We start from the raw sequence: 18,064 nt of genomic DNA, 5'->3' as shown, positions 1-18,064 counted from the left end.
CTGTATAATGCTATATGTTTCTTTTAATCAGTTTGAACAAATTGCCTGTTTATTGTTTACATTGACAGGTTAGGTTTGAGATTACAATAACAGCTAACCAATGTCCAGAAAAAGGACAAAATGAAACAATTAAAATCAAACCTCTTGGTTTCACTGAAGAAGTAGAGATTAATCTGGAGTTCATTTGTGAATGTGATTGCCATAATGAAGGGATTGAGGACAGCCCTCTGTGCCATTTTGGAAATGGAACATTTGAGTGCGGTGCTTGCAGGTATATAAATGCTACTTTATTGTGTTTTCATGAAAAAAAAATCTAACTTTAGTTTCTTACATAGAAGAAATTCAGAAAAGGTTAGCTGAGATATTTAGGAAGGTAGAAGAATTTCTTATGAGTTAAAGGAATAACTGTGTGCCTTAAAGCGTGTAATGATGGAGAGGAATGCAAGCCATGATACTGTATGTACATATACATAAACACACACAGGAAGGAAGGAAGGAAGGAAGGGTAGGTAGGAAGGTAGGTAGGTAGGTAGGCAGGCAGGTAGGTAGGTAGATAGGTAGATAGGCAGGCAGGCAGAAATTTTCTCATTTTATCTCACCTTGAGATCACTGTACAAGTAAATGTAAGAGACTAATTAAAAATGAACATTTTTTTTAGACGTATGATTTTTATCTATGAAATCTGGTATATAGTTGTGATTGCCAGTAATTTGTAAGCATTGATCTTGATGGCAGCATGATGCCTCTTGAATTCTAGGCAGCTGCTGGAGAACCACATTTAAAGAGGAGATCCTCCTCCCTTATGAGCTTCTCAGTGCCATTTGTTGGTCACATTGAGACACATAATGCTGAGCTAAATTTGGTCCATTTTGCTTTTTAGGTGCAAACCTGGGCGTATTGGAAAGCACTGTGAATGCAGCATGGAAGACGTAAATAGTGAAGACATGTCAGGCACCTGTAGGCAGGCTAACAGTTCTGAAATATGTAGCAACAATGGCGAATGTATTTGTGGACAGTGTGTGTGCAAAAAGCGAGACAATCCAAATGAAATCTATTCTGGCCCATATTGCCAGTGTGATAACTTCAGCTGTGATCGATCTGATGGTTTAATTTGTGGAGGTAATCAGTTCCTTTTCTGTCAAAGGAGCTTTAAAACATAAACTTCAAACTAGTATGATAAAGTAGAATTAAGTGAACAAGAGAAACAAAGATCAGATTAGAATAACTTCTCTGATGCAGTTCCATATATTTGATTGATTGGAAATGTTCAGGCAACTGAACTGACAACTAAAATAAAGGTCTTATATTTAACTATGGTACATAAAAGAAAATTTAGCAATAATGTTATTCTTTATAATAAGCCCAGTAAAAAAAGTGTATCTAAAAGATGAAAATCCTTGCATGCTGTGCTATATATATCTTGTTGATGATAATTTCCTATGCAGTACAATATGCATCTATGTTATGTTGTGTTGTATAGTACAATATAGAGTGAGAAAATTTGGCATAAAAACCTGAACACCATTAACATACAAATTTTAAATAATATCAAAATAGCCAGATGTTGCATGCTTTTCTTGTTTTGGAATTTCTTTAATTAGTAAAGAGGAAAATTTCTTCCCTAAAAATAATCAGGCTTAATAATGTTCTTCCTGCATGCTTTCATAAGACGTCAGAACTGGATTTTAGTTCTGTGCAACTGCAGTGAACATTTTATGCATGGGAAACTCTTCTGAATTCACCTTCAAAAGTATCACTACTACATGCTACTAGTCTCTGTGCAGTAGCCTTAAGCCCACCTGAAGACATAAGATATTTTGCCATTTGCAATCATAACCTAGATAATTTCAGGAGTGCATCAAAATAGTCACATGAAACGTTTACACCTTCAAGAATCAGGTCCTGAGGATCTTGTCAAATCCATCCCATTAGCAGAAATTGGGGATAAATACATGCATGTTTTTATACACACACACACACACACACACACACACACACACACACACACACACACACACACACAATGTAATATATACACCCCGTGTAACGGGGTGAGCTCCCATTACTTGTCCCAGCTTCTGCCAACCTAGCAGTTCAAAAGCACGTAAAAAAATGCAAATAGAAAAATAGGGACCACCTTTGCTAGGAAGGTAACAGCGTTCTGTGCACCTTTGGCGTTTAGTCATGCTGGCCACATGACCACAGAGATGTCTTCAGATAGTGCTGGCTCTTCGGCTTTGAAATGGAGATGAGCACCGCCCCCTAGAGTCGGGAACGACTAGCATATATGTGCGAGGGGAACCTTTACGTTTACCTTTATGTTCATGTTTATATTGAAACTTTACTAATATATTTTTTTTCCTGATTTTGAATGTAGGACACGGTGAATGTAAATGTCAGGAATGTGAATGCTGGGCAAATTACACTGGCTCTGCTTGTGAGTGTCCCCTAGATACTACTCCTTGTGAAGCTGCAAATGGGCAAATCTGCAATGGTAGAGGAATATGCGAATGTGGAGAATGCAACTGTACCGATTCCAAATTTCAGGGACCAACATGTGAGCTTTGTCAGACTTGTCTTGGCGTCTGTGCAGAGCACAAGTAAGGTTTTTGATTTTGTAATAAAAATAATTGGTTCTTATGAGATTGCAAACTGCTGCAGCAGGTCTTTTTACAGCACCATTCTTGAATTCAATTAGCCAGAAACTAAATCTGTAATAGAAAAAAGTCTTCTTGCTATGGATGATATAACCTACAGAGGCACTTTCATGCAGAAGCTAACTATTGAAGCAGATGGGATAAAGGAGAAGAGCCTTTTTTGCTGTGGCCTCATCCCTGTGGAACGTTCTTCCACCAGAAGTGAGAATTGCCCCTCCCTTTTGGCCTTCTGGAAGGGTATCAAAACCTGGTTTTGCCAATTGGCCTGGCACCTTGAGGTAGCACTTGCCACTGGAGGTGGCTGGCAGAGTAAGAAGATCTCATCCCCCATCTCATCCATCTCATGGCTCTTTTATATGTGGTTTTAGTGCAGTATTTAATACTATTAATGTTGGTTTAATATTTTAACTATTTTTCATTTGTTTCTATAATATATAAGCTAGCTGTCTTCAAACTTTGAAAATTTAAGACCTGTGGGCTTCAACTCCCAGAATTCCTCAAGCACCTATGTAGGCTGTGGAATTCTGGGAGTTGAAGTCAACAAGTTTATAAGTTGCCAAGTTTGCAGACTCCTGGTGTAAGCTGTCATCTTGTAGAGAAGATGGGCAACATAGAAATTTAATAAATAATTAAACTGTCGTCCTGGTTATAGACAGGATAGGGGTGAGCATTTTGGCTTTAAATAGCATTAGGTTAACATCTCAGTGGAAAAACTATTTGCTGGAGTAATATATATATTTATATATATATTCATAAAGTATAAATGTATTACGAGACACTGTATGAATGTCTTAAATCCAATGTCCTTTTTTTCCCTCAAAAGTGAATTGAAAACAGGTGCTATAGCAGATATTTCCGTTAGAAAAGGAAAATTCAAAGATACAATCCTTGGGGGCAATGGTGTCTCCTCCCCCCCCCCAGGATCTTGTACTGCATAAGGTGGTAGATCACTCCCCATACATCTATTTCCTTCTTCTCCCTCCCCCTTCCCTTTCAAATGTTGCTTTAATGAAGGATTGTATGGTAAGAGTGACACCATTCAGAATCTTCTTTAAAAGATAACGCAGTCAAGGCCAAAAGGAAAAATTCACTATGTTTAAATCATCTGAGATTTAAGCATTTATTTAAATTTATAATCACCTTTTTGTCAAGCCTTCCTAATAAAATGGGTGGTGTTCCAGTATGATACTAATTTGTGCTTCATCTTTGCAAATAGAGATTGTGTCCAGTGCAAAGCCTTTAACAAAGGAGAAAAGAAAGAGCGGTGTGAAAAAGAATGTTCACACTTTAGTTTGGAGTTGGTAGATCGCAGAGAGAAGTTGCCACAGCCTGGACAGTACGATGCATTGACTCACTGCAAGGAGAAGGATATTGATGACTGTTGGTTTTATTTCACATATTCTGTTGAATCAAATAACAAGGCCATTGTCCATGTGGTGAAGACCCCAGGTATAGAAACAGTTTTGACTTAAGGGTTTGCTTAAACATAATTCCATTTGCCTAGCCCCATTCTTAATTTAATTTCTTGTACTTCATAATATCCAGAATTTTACGTATGTGTTGTTATCATCCTCCCTAAAGATAGTATATTTAAAATACAAATCTTAGTAATCAATATTTATTTTTTAAAAAACAATGTTTTTAAACAGAATGCACAACATTTGTGTTCATCCAAAGGACTGTTGGAATTATCAGTGACAGTTTGTGGCTATTGGTTCGTTCACCCAACCTCCATTGATTATAGTAAAATGTTTTGCGCCTAATTATCCAGTTCTCACTCAGCAGTAAATCCATGTAGGTGCCTTTAAATTGAAACAGTCCAAAGGATTGGTGAACCTGATCAGTGGTCAAAATCCAACCTTGTTTTTTGCATATTCCTCAGCAAATCAGTGGACTCAACTACCTGTGCCCTGGTCACTTCACAGCTTGATTACTGAAACATGTTGTACATAGGCTGCTCTTGGGGAACCACTTGGAAGTTTCAGTAGGTCCAGAAAGCTGCAGTATGCCTATATAATACCGCTACTCCACAAGCTGAAGTTTTCTTCAGGTTTTGATTCAAAGGGCTGGTCATTACCTATAAAGTCTACATGGCATAGACCCATGATGGTGAACCTATGGCACGCATGCCCAAAGTGGCACACAAATGTTGTCCAGCACGTGTGGCCCTGCCTGTTTGTCTTACGGGTTTCTGGCACACATGTTTGTGATGATCAGCTGTCCTTCGTGCGCACAGCAGTGCCGAAAACCAGTGTGCGCATGCATGCCAGCCAGTTGATCATTGAGCGTGCATGCGTGCTAGAACCTGGAAGTTCAGCTTTTCCGGAGTACAGCCCTGACAAGAGCAGGTATGCATGTTCGCAATGTTTCTGCATTCACCATCACCGGCATAGACTCTGGATATTTGAAGGGCTGCTGCACTCTGGGATCCATTCATTGAACAATGCCATCAAATGGAAACCCTTACTCTTTAGCAGTGCATGCCCTCTAGAACAGACCTACCCAACCTTTTCAGATTGATGGTCCGGAGCAGGGCATGGGAAGGGATGATTTTGTGGGAGGGGCAGGGGCACACATGAGCCCATTGCTCGAGCAAGTTGGCCCTGAGCACCGGTGATCCTTGCACAAGCAAGGCTGCAACCTACCATGACACTCATACGAATAGAGCTGTGTGCTTGTTTTCTATTTTTGTTAAGCCGCTCCGATATGCTGAGATTTGGGCATCATATAAATTTCATTAATAGTATCTATCCCAGGACCTTGGAAGAACAGGTGGGTAAAAATGCTAAATCTACTCTAAACATCTGACTGATTGTGCAACCATCATATCTAAGAACAGCATTAATTATTCATATATTTGGATGGCTGTTTCATAATTTCAACTGTATTAATATTATGCTACATTTATTCATTTTGTTTACTAGAATGCCCAACTGGTCCTGACATCATTCCTATAGTTGCTGGTGTGGTTGCTGGAATTGTTCTTATTGGTCTAGCTTTATTGCTGATTTGGAAGTTACTTATGATCATTCATGATAGAAGAGAATTTGCAAAATTTGAGAAAGAAAAGATGAATGCAAAATGGGATACGGTGAGTTGTTATATTAATAACCTTAAGCAGGCATACATATCTGATGATAGTTTGCATACTTCAGAAATTTCAGACATCAATTTATAAAAATATGTATGTTAGCTTTCTCTATATCTCCAGATCATTCCAAGATGAAAACATATTGTCTCCTGGATAATTCTTTCATTCTCTTAAAAGCGTTCAGTCTTTTAAATATTAACATCAAGTTTTTCCAGTTGTAGACCTCAATATTTTGTTCTCTTTGAGGATATTAGTAGGATTCTGTCCATTTGAATATCATTGAATACAACTCTGAATCTTAAAGGAACTAACAGTTTTATGTTAGTAGAACACAACCTTTTTTCTTTAGAATATTGTCTCTCTTGTATTCCACATTGATGATTTTTCTACCTTCAGCAAGAAAATCCAATATACAAGAGTCCTATTAATAATTTCAAGAATCCAAACTATGGACGTAAAGCTGGTCTCTAAGTTTCCGTTCGTATTTTCTTTTCTATTTCTTTCTCTTTGCATGTGCTTTTCTTCAGAGTTGCTGAATGTAGCTTTAACTAATTATTGCTTGATTCCTAACACCTTTTTTTAACTGCTGCATCATACTTTGAATTGTAACAGAATTTAGACAGTTTAGTGTAATAATTAAAGGCACTAAGTTGAAACCTGGGAAACCAAATTCTAGGCTTAGCCATGTACACACTGCACAATTATTAGGCAAGTTGTATTTTGGAGGATTAATTTCATTATTGAACAACTACAGTGCTCTCGATCAATTAAAAATGTTAATAAACCTCAAACCTGAGCATTTAAGAAAGTAAAAGTGAGATTTTGGCAACAACTCAAAATGTATAAATAAACATTTCTGACATTTCACATACACACACACACACAAATCAGTGATCAATATAGCCATCCTTCTTTTCAGTATCAATCATAAGCCTTCCATTCATGGACTCTGTCAGTTTCTTGATTTGTTGATGATCAACTTTTTGTGCAGCAGCAACCATTATCTCATGTTCAGAGAGGTGTACTGTTTTCCTTCACCGTAAATCTTTCATTTAAGAAAAGCCCACAAGTTCTCAATAGGGTTTAGGTCAGGTGAGGAAGGGGGCCATATCATTATTCTTTCATCTTTAAGGACTTTACTGGCTAGCTACACAGTGGAGTACTTAGATGCATATGATGGAGCATTGTCCTGCATAAAAATTATGGTGGTCATGAAAGATGCAGACTTTTTCTTGTACCACTGCTTGAAGAAAGTGTCTTCTAAAAACTGGCAATAGGTTTGGGAGCTGATTTTGAGTCAATCTTGAACCTGAAAAGATCCAACTAGCTCATTTAAATAATACCAGCCCATACCAGTACCCCATCTTCACCTTGCTGGCGTCTTGAGTCGAAGTGGAGCTCTTTGCCCATTACTGATCCAGCCATGAGCCCATCCATGTGGTCCGTCAAGAGTCACTCTCTCATCAGTCCATAAAACCTTTGAAAAATCTGTCTTCATATATTTTTTGGCCCAGTCTTGCCATTTCAACCTATGTGTCTTGTTCGGTGGTGGTCAGGTTTCAGCCTTTCTTACCTTGGCCATGTCTCTGAGCACTGAGCATCTTGTACTTCTGGGCACTCCAGGTAGGTTGCAGTTCTGGAATATAATAACGGGTTCCTGGTAGCTTCACATTTGATTCTTCTCAAATCTTTGGCAGTTAATGTGCCAATACGTTTCTTGCAACCCTGTTGACTATTTGCAACAAAATGTTTGATGTTTCTGTGATCATGTCCCAATAACTTAGCAGTTTAAGAGTGCCTCATCCTTCTGAAAGACTTTTACCATTTTTGACTTTTCAGAGTCAATTAAATCTCTTTTTTGGCCTATTTTGCCTGAGGAAAAGAAGCTGCCTAATAATTATGCACATCTTGATATAGGGTGTTGATCTCCTTAGGCCACACCCTCCCTCATTACACAAAAACACATCATCTGATATGCTTATATCCACTAAGCATTCAAGTTTATACAGCTTGGAAGTGGAAAATATACACAAAAACGATGATGTGGTCAAAATACTCATTTGCCTAGTAATTGTGCACACAGTGTAGTCTTTGGACTTTGGGCATATTTTCCTTTTTCTCAGCTATAGGAAGAAGGTAATAGAAAACCATTCTTGAAGAATTTTGGCAAGAAAACCTTAGGCCTGATTTGAAGGCAGCCAATAAATAAATAGGAACTGGACAAATATTTAAGAACTCACTTTGCCCCCTTTAGTAAGGTCTGGAACACTGATGAGTAAAACAAGTGAGAAATGCAAACCAGAGCACACTCTTCTTCATAAGGGCTTCTATGCAAAATTATATTAATCACATGCTTGAGCTCTGGCCCTTTTCCAACCTTAGGGCTTGGCAAATGTTGAGATATGATGCTCCTTGAATCTTGTGAAATAGACTGGGCATGATGTATCTTAATTTAAAGTAGTTTCAGTTGTTAATGGAACAAATTGTTTACTGCATTGTCACTGAAATCACTTTTTTTAGCTGGCTAGTTTACTTGAGAATACTGATTATGTTTGTAAGCACCAATTAGATGGGTCCGCCCCAGGCGCCTGATGGATCCTGATAGGTTCCAGACGGAGCTTGGGCCAATTCCTGATGATCTGGCACACTACTCGGCCGAGGACCTAGTACCTGCCTGGGATCGGGCGGCTGGTGGGGCCTTGGATCGAGTCGTGCCTTTGCGGCCTCTGACCCGGTGTTGATCCCTCACGGCTCCTTGGTTCACCGAGGAGCTGAGGGAGATGAAACGCCGGAAAAGACGCCTAGAGAGCGGTTGGAGGGCCAGTCGCGCTGAATCTGACCGAACACTGGTAAGGTCGCATATTAAGACCTACCTAGTGGCGATAAAGACGGCAAAGTTTAATTACTTTTCCGCCTCTATTGCATCATCAGGGAATCGTCCGGCTGCCCTGTTCAGGGTAACCCGCTCCCTGCTCCACCTGGGAGCGCGGGAGGATCCCTTGGAAGGCAGGGCGGAGGATTTCGGACAATACCTGCATGACAAAATCGCTCAGATCCGGGGGGACTTGGACTCTGACTGGGTAGATCAGGGCAGGGTGACGAGGAATAGTCTTGAGAATGTTATCTGGGAGGAGTTTGAGGCTGTGACTCCCGATGATGTGGACAGGATTTTGGGGAGACTTAGTGCGGCCACATGTTTACTGGACCCGTGTCCCTCCTGGTTGGTACTGGCCTCCCGGGAAGTTACACGAGGCTGGCTCCAGGGTGTTATCAACGCTTCGTTGAGTGAGGGTTACTTCCCCGCGGCCTTGAAAGAGGCGGTGGTGAGGCCTCTCCTCAAGAAGCCGTCCCTGGATCCGGCAATATTGGCCAACTACCGTCCTGTCTCCAACCTTCGCTTTCTGGCGAAGGTTGTTGAGAGTGTGGTCGCGCGACAGTTCCCGCAATTCCTGGAGGAAACATCCTATCTGGATCCGTTCCAGTCTGGTTTCAGGCCTGGGCACAGCACGGAAACGGCATTGGTCGCGTTGGTTGATGATCTCTGGAGGGCTCGGGACAGGGGTTGCTCCTCTGTTCTGGTCCTGTTAGACCTCTCAGCGGCTTTTGATGCCATTGACCATGGTATCATGCTGCACCGGTTGGAAGAGTTGGGGATGGGGGGCACCGTGTTACGGTGGTTCTCCTCCTTTCTCTCCGACCGGTCGCAGTTCGTGTTGGCAGGGGGGCAGAGGTCGACCTCGAGGCCTCTTATATGTGGAGTGCCTCGGGTCGGTCCTCTCGTCCCTCCTGTTCAACATTTATGTGAAGCCGCTGGGCGAGATCATCCGTGGCTTTGGGGTGAGATACCATCAGTACGCTGATGATACTCAGCTGTACATCTCCACCCCAGGCCACCCCAATGATGCCCTTGAAGTGATGTCCCAGTGCCTGGAGGCTGTACGGATCTGGATGGGGAGGAACAGGCTCAAGCTCAACCCTTCCAAGACTGAGTGGCTGTGGTTCCCGGCATCCCGATATGGTCAGTTGACTCCATCACTGACTATTGGGGGCGAGTCTTTGGCCCCCACAGAGAGGGCTCGCAATCTGGGAGTCCTCCTGGATACGCAGCTGTCCTTGGAGGAACATCTGACGGCTGTAACCAGGGGGACCTTTTATCAGGTTTGCCTGATCCGCCAGTTGCGGCCCTTTCTTGATCGGGATTCCTTGTGCACAGTCACTCATGCCCTCGTAACCTCTCGCCTTGATTACTGCAATGTTCTCTACATGGGGCTCCCCTTGAAGAGCACCCGGAGGCTCCAACTGGTCCAGAATGCAGCAGCGTGGGTAGTGATGGGAGCAGCGTGGCGCTCCCATGTAACACCGCTCCTGCGTGAACTGCACTGGCTCCCGGTGGTCTTCCAGGTGCACTTCAAGGTGTTGGTTATCACCTTTAAACCGCTCCATGGCATAGGGCCTAGCTATCTTCGAGACCGCCTACTGCCACCGACGACCTCCCACCGACCCGTGCGCTCCCACAGAGAGGGCCTCCTCGGGGTGCCATCAGCCAAACAATGCAGGCTGGTGACCCCCGGGGGAGGGCCTTCTCTGTGGGGGCACCCACCCTCTGGAATCAGTTGCCCCCTGAGATAAGGAGAATCCATGACCTCAGTGCCTTCCGCCGTGCCTTTAAAACTTTCTTTTTTCAACAAGCCGGGCTGGCTTAATTTCTTTTTAAGGGTTTTTTAATTGTCTTGTTTTGTTTATCGTTTTAATTAATGGGGCCAAATCTATATATATTTTTTAAATGTGTTTTAATATTTGTATTTGATGTTTTTATTTGGCTGTTCACCGCCCTGAGTCCTCAGGGAGAAGGGCGGTATACAAATTCAAAAAAAATAAAAAAAAAATAAAAACTATCCCCAGATGACTCTTGGGACAATGGCCACTAACTAAACAGATGCTTTAGAGAAAAAAGCATCCGTGGCAGGAAATGGAGCATTTGTATTTGCAAATACAGTCTTGGCAACATATAAAATAATTCTTTTTGAATGTTGATCTCTATTCTAACTGAACACGACAATAGTGTGATGAGGTAGAATATAGTTAGACTGAACTTAGTTGATAGTTTATATAAAACATACAAACTGGATTTGCGGCACAACCAAATTATTGGTAGTATACATAAATATGATGCATTCTTCACACATATGTCCTCCTTTTCTTACTTTTTCTCCATTCTTTTATTATATATCTGTTCCATCTCTTGCTATTTTATATTCAGTTGTTATTTCTTTATTTCTGAACACACTGATGCTATATGAATCTGGTTATATAATTGCCAGTGATAGTCCTGAAAAAAGACAAAACATTTTCCCCAAGCTTTAAAAAGAATAGTTAACAAAAATTCAAAAATAGTGTTCTGAATTGAAGTCCATAATTTTTGAGTGCAGAATAATGTTGCTTTTTTAAAGTCAGATAATATCATGCATTTCAATATAGGGTATTAGTTGCAAATCAGTTTGCTGTGTCAACATTTATGTAATTTGGAACAAATTCATCCATGCTTAAACAACTTGATTATACAGGGTTTGTGTGTGAGTCGCAACTCCTCTCTTCTGTTTGCTGTTTGTGAGCTTTGTTCCTCAATATTGAAGGATGGATTTGCTGTGTTCACATTGAGACTAATTTTATGGCTGATCTTACTTAGATTGTTAAAGACTTCAGTAATAAAGGAGCTCTTGGCTGTGAGTCTTCCTGAAACAGTAATGCCAGTGTTAATTTTGCACTGTCAGAAATGCATCCAAAGTTTCCAATTCAATTAAAGTACGTATACACAGGGAATACAGAATCGATGTAAAGGAAGTATTTTTTTCCCAAAATTCTTTTAATGTTTACTTATATGGCCACCCATATCATCATCGTGCGTTAAAGTGTTATGAGATTCCTATGAATAGATTATTTGCAGTTTCTTTCCTTGTATATTTAAAAGAACAATTTGTGCTAGGCATGATGTGTAGTAAAAATTAAAAATGCTGGATAATAGATAATCTGTAATATTTCCCTCCCACTCCCCCCCAAAAAGTTTTCTTGCTTGTTTCAATCTTGATACAATGTAGGAGCTGTGGGACCTGTATGCACATGGAGCTCTAATTGGCTTGGCACTATGTGAAAGTACTTTTTCAATAAATTGACAGTTTTTTCATTCTATAATCCTTTTTTCTTTTCTTTTAGGGTGAAAATCCTATATACAAAAGTGCCGTAACAACTGTAGTGAATCCTAAGTATGAGGGGAAATGAAAACTGCTTTATGATTTCACAGCACTGGGTGTGATATAATAGTTTTGTACTCATTATGTAGCTTTTGGCAATATTGCTATGGATTTACTAGTTCCTTACCTACCTACACAGTTGTTTCCTATGCAATTTTTTTAAATGTACAGTATTTTTATTTTTGAAGTTTTTTCTTTGTTTTTGCAAACAAATAGTGCCACAAGATTCACAGATTACTTGAGATTGCATATCCTACTCAATAAGATTATAGCTTACTTGAGGTGCTTTTTTATCTACCTTGTCTTTTGTATGGAATGAAACACTTAATAAACAATTCGCCTATCCATTAAGTATTAAAAGTAGAACAGTTTTTAGCCTTATAGATGTATCAAGGTTTGGCTTGCACAAATAGTGCAAACCTAATACTTACTAATAAACTATAAAAATTAGTTTATGAATAATGTGAGATTTAGTTTCCAACTTTCTGTATTCAATAATGTAGAAACCATGATGTAACTTTAATTTCAAGTTTCATATGTGACATACATTTTAAATTGTCACTATGTATGTATAAGAATAAAAAGAAAAAATAGATCCATAATAAAGAGCTTTAATATTATTAAAACAGGTATGATGATGATAATAATAAGTCCTGTGTATAAATTCAGTTTCCAATTTTAGTACTGACAAGTAAACTGCCAAAACTCCTTTTTAAATCAGCTCCCCTTATCTGATGCCATCCTGAGGTGCTGGACTTTTAAAAAACAGGTCCTATTTGAAATTGAGAGTCCAGCATATATAGGGCACAGAATAGTAGCAAGTTCTTAGCGCCTTAATTCCTTAGGTTTCTTTTTAAATTTCTTGCTTGGTTTAAAGCCTGGTGCTTTGGCAACTTTATCTTTAATGTATTTGATTTTTTCTGTGTAAGATAATTGTTAAACTGAAACCAGCTTACATTTGCAATCTTGGTTGTAATTTATCCTATAGCTAAAATTGCATGATTCTGAATCAGGAGTTACTGTGGCTTGTATATTTGCTGCTGGCTATTCTGTTATCTGTTCAGTACTGGCCACGTTCATATTTTAAGTGCCTTTTATTTTAACAAATGCTCACTTTTTACAATGTTACCATGGAAATTATTTATTAAATTTAATAAATTCCTTTAAAAATTGTATTGGTATTTCTTTCTTTATTGTAAGTGTTGCTAAAGCTGAACATTCTTAAAATGTAGGAGGGACACAACAGCCCCTTCAGCTTCATCAGAAAAGGACTGGACGGCCCCCAGGGTTTAGGGGCCCTCAAGTTGAGGATTGGTGAAACCTTGCAGACTGATGTTGCGAGAAGGAAGAGAGATGGATATGAACTGTGTCACTCCTTTTTGAGCATCAAAATACTTCCCTCCCCCATCCCACCCTCTTGTGTGGAAAAACTTTCAGGGGAGACCTGGGAGTATCTCCAAGGGAGGTACTGAGTTAGATAGATACTAGTACTAGAATGCAGTTAGATGGACACTGGTACTAGAATAATTTTAATTATTTCTTTCGGTTTTCTTAAGGTGAAAGAATAGTTCTAAAGGAAATTCCGAATCTCAGGTTCCATCCATCAGGCATATTTATGAGTTTTAATGCCAGGGAAAAGTTTTGGAACCCTGGAAATATATATAATAGCAATGGCAGACTTCAATTTTTCTGAACATTTTAACTGGAATTTAAGGGGTAGTAAGACATGTTTTGGTTTCATTAGAACTGTGAAAAGATATCAAACTCAGCATTTATAATTTGTGTTTCCTACCCCTGTCCCACCCGTACACAAGTAACTTGTGTTACTTGATACCTCAGCATGCAATCTTATTTTGTTCGTTTCATTTAGGCTAAGGGATCAAATATCAGAAGTTTTATATACTGTTCTCTTACCATTTAGGTTACTTCAACAATAACCACCTTTTTATGTAGCACTGAAGTCTGCCCAATTTTTTTCTGTAGGAACAAATATTACTAAAGGAACAAATTACTGCTCCTTTGTTATGTGTAGACGAGCATGATGCAGTCAGTATGCTAATTATGGGTTCTATTTCAATCAACTGTACATTAGAATCATGAACAGATTTTGTATTTGGAAGGATGAGAACTGTAGCTAGATTCAAAGAAGTGTCCATGTATTTGCTTTGTACCCAGTTCTTGGAAGTTAGAAGGAATTCAATATCCATCCATATCAGCATGATTCCCTAGCTGGAATAGTACAAAAAAAATCCATCTAAATTTTTTTGAACTTGCTATTATGATCTCTGCATCTAACAAGACAAGGAGAACCTTCACTTTGCTTATAAGTCAACATTTGCTAGCTGCTTTAAGTGGTGGAGACCAAATAGCATGAAATTCTATAAAGAAATTAACTATATTATGACTTAACGTGAAGATTACTCAATTGTATTAGCTGGTTCCCTGTGAATTTTATTTATATTTATTTATATTTATTTATATATGCTGCCCTTCTCCAGAGACTCAGGACGGCTTACAATGCATTAAGCAATTTTAAGGGTCTGGTTGGTTAGGTCCTTTTTTTAAAAAAAATATCTGAATTCTAGACTATACCATCCCAGACACTCCACCCCAAAAAGTCATTTCACAGAGGCATAAATGTACTTTTATCAAATGCAGTAAAAGGCATTACTCTTGAGATTTGTTAGTTCAGCTTATGTATATTTTAACTGCCATTACACTGCAAATTACAGTTTTCACAGGTCTCAAAAGAGATTCATACATGAATGCCTTAATTTTTTCTTATCACAGTTATAAAGTTGAAAGTTACTAGGTTGCTGCATAATGAATTTATCCAAAAAATCAAAGTTAGATCAGTGGCTTCTTGAATTTTGCCCTATAACCGGAGAAGGTCCATCTTTTCTCGGAGGACTGCATCCCTTTCCGCAAATAATGAATGAATCCTATAATTCAAACATAAATATTCTGTATGCAATTTCAATAATCAACTTTATAAAATACTTTTCAGATTATTATTTGAATTATATATTATTCCCTTCATTTCCTTTTGCAATTGTTAAATTTGGTTAATCAATAGACAATTAATTAGAAACTTCATATATACACTACAGCTTGATACCAGAAAACATTTTTGCTTGAAAATTATCCCAAATGGTGCTTTATATAGTCAGATGTTCTTAGCATAAGATTTTAGCATGAATCTGGTATGGTGGTGACCAGTAGCTTTTTTTTTCTTTTTGCAATAAAGTGTCCAAACTACTTAAATAAAAACAATTTCCCAAATTAAATAAAGCATGACAAGAAAACTTTAAAAATACTTCTGGTGAAAAATGAAATTGGCAAGTCGGGTACAGAACATGGCACTGTCAGTTCTTGTGTTCTGTTCTTGTGACCTTGCCATTGTTAGCCCTGATAGATAGATCAGATCAGATCAGAAAAGCACTCCATTGGAAAACTAAACCTACACTTTATTCAGATAGATGTTAGTAACAGAATCTTGCCAGCCAGATGTGCTTTTCTTCTTATATCCCAATGAGAGACATGTTTGAGTTGCCTCAAAATCAGTCGTAAATATCTTTGGGAAGGGGGTTACTTCAAATGGCCATTAAACAATTATACTATCTTGCTCCCCAAAACTTAAAAGAATTAAGTCTTTTTTTTTTATGTAGGGGTTCTTGCCAATTTCTGTCAAGGACATCTCCCACCCTAGAGCCATAGAAACAAAGGTGCAAAGGTTCTGTTCTCATATGTGGTTTCCTGCAACACTTGAAAACTTTTAAATGTGTTTTAAAAGACCATGGAACGTGAGTTATTTTATATTTTGTTCTTTTGGAATACAACCAACTTACAGGTGAAACTCGAAAAATTAGAATATCGTGCAAAAGTTCATTTATTTCAGTAATGCAACTTAAAAGGTGAAATTAATATATGAGATAGATTCATTACATGCAAAGCGAGATAGTTCAAGCCCTGATTTGGCATACTTTTGATGAACTTTTGCACTATATTCTAATTTTTTGAGTTTCACCTGTATATTGCTTAAATGGTAAAACAGAAATTTTCCATTTTACAAGCAACTCTAATTATAAGCATCACTACTTTAATATCATTTTGAAGCCCATTGCTTTTATATAAATTCACCTTGTTTGAACATGATTAAACATGGAGTTTATTTTTTTAATCAGTGAATCGCTCTTTGCAAGTAGTAATGGTATTTTTAAAATCAACATCTGCTGTCTTGGGTGGACAGCACAATTACATGGCTATAAGCATTATTTCTATTTATCAATTTATAAAGAAGAAATATTCATGAAATAGCATATTAGACATCAAAACTTTAAAGGTGGTTTAAAGGTTTAATAGATTTCCATGATTCTGATTTGAAGGCTGCATTTGGATCGCTGTTGCATGGCCTGAGGACTCATGGCCTGCCTTCAAAAGGTAAGTGTGTGGCGTGATAGGCATGTGAGGAAGAGAACCAAGTACTGCAAGATTTCACCAGTGTGGGATGGAGGAGAGATGGAGGGCACTGCAGCCACCCGTGGTGGGTCATAAGGGCCATGGGATGAGGTCATATATAGTTTTTGGAGGGTGTGATAATTTCGAACATTCATTAAATGGACTTCCATACCTCAAGTATTACCTGTAGTCCCTTCAATGTATCTACTACAGAAGTATTCTACGACTTGTGAGCAATAGTTACTTACTACATCTTGAACTTGATTGGTTAGTCCTTGAAAGGCTGAAGAATAAGTGGCCCCTAATGACAAACACAAAAGTCCATTATTGTATTATAACAATTTAGAGTCTACCTGATATTTAATTGTATTTTTTTGCTAGGCAAGATATTAGTCAACTTAATAGTATTGACTTTTTATAATTTTAACATGAAAGTAAATATTTTATGATAGGTAAATAGGCATGCTAAAATGCAATCTGCAACTCTATTGCAGTGAAGATTAAACTCTGTAGAAATTGCTTTGAAACTACAATGAAGCCTTATTTGTTTTTATTATTTCTTTCCCCCTCTATTATTATATCCTTCAATAAAGCTTTAGTAGTACAGCAATGCCATTCAATTCATATTGAAAACAAGGGTTTTTATGAGTTCACTACAATGTGTTTCCACATATTGCTCAATTTAGCATTAATATAGACCTATGCCCACATAAGCCTAAATGAAACCTTCTGCTTACTCTCTCCCTTCTCTCTCTGTCATGCAGCTAGAATGGATTTGGATTCAGTTTGGCTTTCTGAATTTTTGACAAAGGACAACACTTACAGCAATGTTTTCCAACTTTAGCCATTTGAAGGTGTGTGGATTTCAGCTATGCTATGTTGGCTTTGGGAATTTGGGGAGTTGAAGTCCACATATGTTCAAGTGCCAAGGTTGGGAAACACAGTATCCAAATTTTAAAAAGGTAAAGGTTCCCCTTGCACATATGTCCTAGTCATTCCCGATGCTAGGGGGCGATGGTCATTTCTGTTTCAAAGCCAAAGAGCCAGTGCTGTCCAAAGACGTCTCCGTGGTCATGTGGCTGGCATGACTAAACGGCAAAAGTGCACGGAACGCTGTTACCTTCCCACCAAAGATAGTCCCTATTTTTCTACTTGAATTTTTATGTGCTTTCAAACTGCTAGATTGGCAGAAGCTGGGACAAGTAACGGGAGCTCACCATGTTACAGGGCAGTAGAGATTTGAACTGCCGAACTGCCGACCTTTCGATCGACAAGCTCAGCGTATTAGTCACTGAGCCACTGTCCTAGTAAATCAAGTTAGATAAATCATCTATCAGATTTATCACCACATTTCTACTTTGCCCAGGGCTCAAAACACTAAGAAAATTCAGACATAAAAACAAGATATAAATCCAGACTGAAGTATGTGAATAGGAGAGTTCCTGAGATTGGAAATCTGACCTAATCAATGAATAATGAGAACAGATTTTTATAATTATAACAGAGATAGATTTAATTACAAAAAATATGGATACTTTAATGCTGTTCTATTGAACTTGGTATTTTAATACTATTCTACTGAAGACCACGGTTTGTCAGAGAGCACTTCA

At 38.6% G+C, this 18,064-nt stretch overlaps 2 protein-coding genes across 28 annotated transcripts in view; one reads left to right on the top strand and one right to left on the bottom strand.

Moving 5' to 3' along the window:
* ITGB1 (integrin subunit beta 1) overlaps nucleotides 1-13,169 on the top strand; it is a 40,272-nt gene extending 27,103 nt beyond the window's left edge. Inside the window, exons 11-16 of the mRNA XM_034402601.3 lie at nucleotides 69-271; nucleotides 881-1,119; nucleotides 2,378-2,600; nucleotides 3,874-4,106; nucleotides 5,582-5,748; nucleotides 11,959-13,169. Of these exons, the coding sequence (XP_034258492.1) occupies nucleotides 69-271; nucleotides 881-1,119; nucleotides 2,378-2,600; nucleotides 3,874-4,106; nucleotides 5,582-5,748; nucleotides 11,959-12,024 (1,131 nt within the window). The 3' untranslated portion in view covers nucleotides 12,025-13,169. The remainder of the gene's footprint in view (nucleotides 1-68; nucleotides 272-880; nucleotides 1,120-2,377; nucleotides 2,601-3,873; nucleotides 4,107-5,581; nucleotides 5,749-11,958) is intronic.
* Nucleotides 10,831-18,064, bottom strand: part of CCDC7 (coiled-coil domain containing 7) — a 292,932-nt gene continuing 285,698 nt past the window's right edge. For 24 of the 27 annotated variants that reach the window (XM_060683912.2, XM_060683908.2, XM_060683921.2 and 21 more), the window contains 2 exons: nucleotides 16,703-16,755; nucleotides 14,676-14,938 (listed from right to left, as the gene is read on the bottom strand). In XM_060683912.2, coding sequence (XP_060539895.2) covers nucleotides 14,849-14,938; nucleotides 16,703-16,755 — 143 coding nt within the window. In that variant the 3' untranslated portion in view covers nucleotides 14,676-14,848. Of the gene's footprint in view, nucleotides 11,482-14,675; nucleotides 14,939-16,702; nucleotides 16,756-18,064 lie in introns of those variants that run through there. The other 3 variants (XM_087892982.1, XM_087892984.1, XR_015734107.1) reach the window with 2 other exon arrangements.

Source organism: Pantherophis guttatus, chromosome 4 (genome assembly GCF_059756535.1).
Source record: "Pantherophis guttatus breed Tessera chromosome 4, ASM5975653v1, whole genome shotgun sequence".
Taxonomy (NCBI): domain Eukaryota; kingdom Metazoa; phylum Chordata; class Lepidosauria; order Squamata; family Colubridae; genus Pantherophis; species Pantherophis guttatus.
Note: the sequence above shows the minus strand (reverse complement) of the source record. Positions and strands in the feature narration are given on the sequence as shown.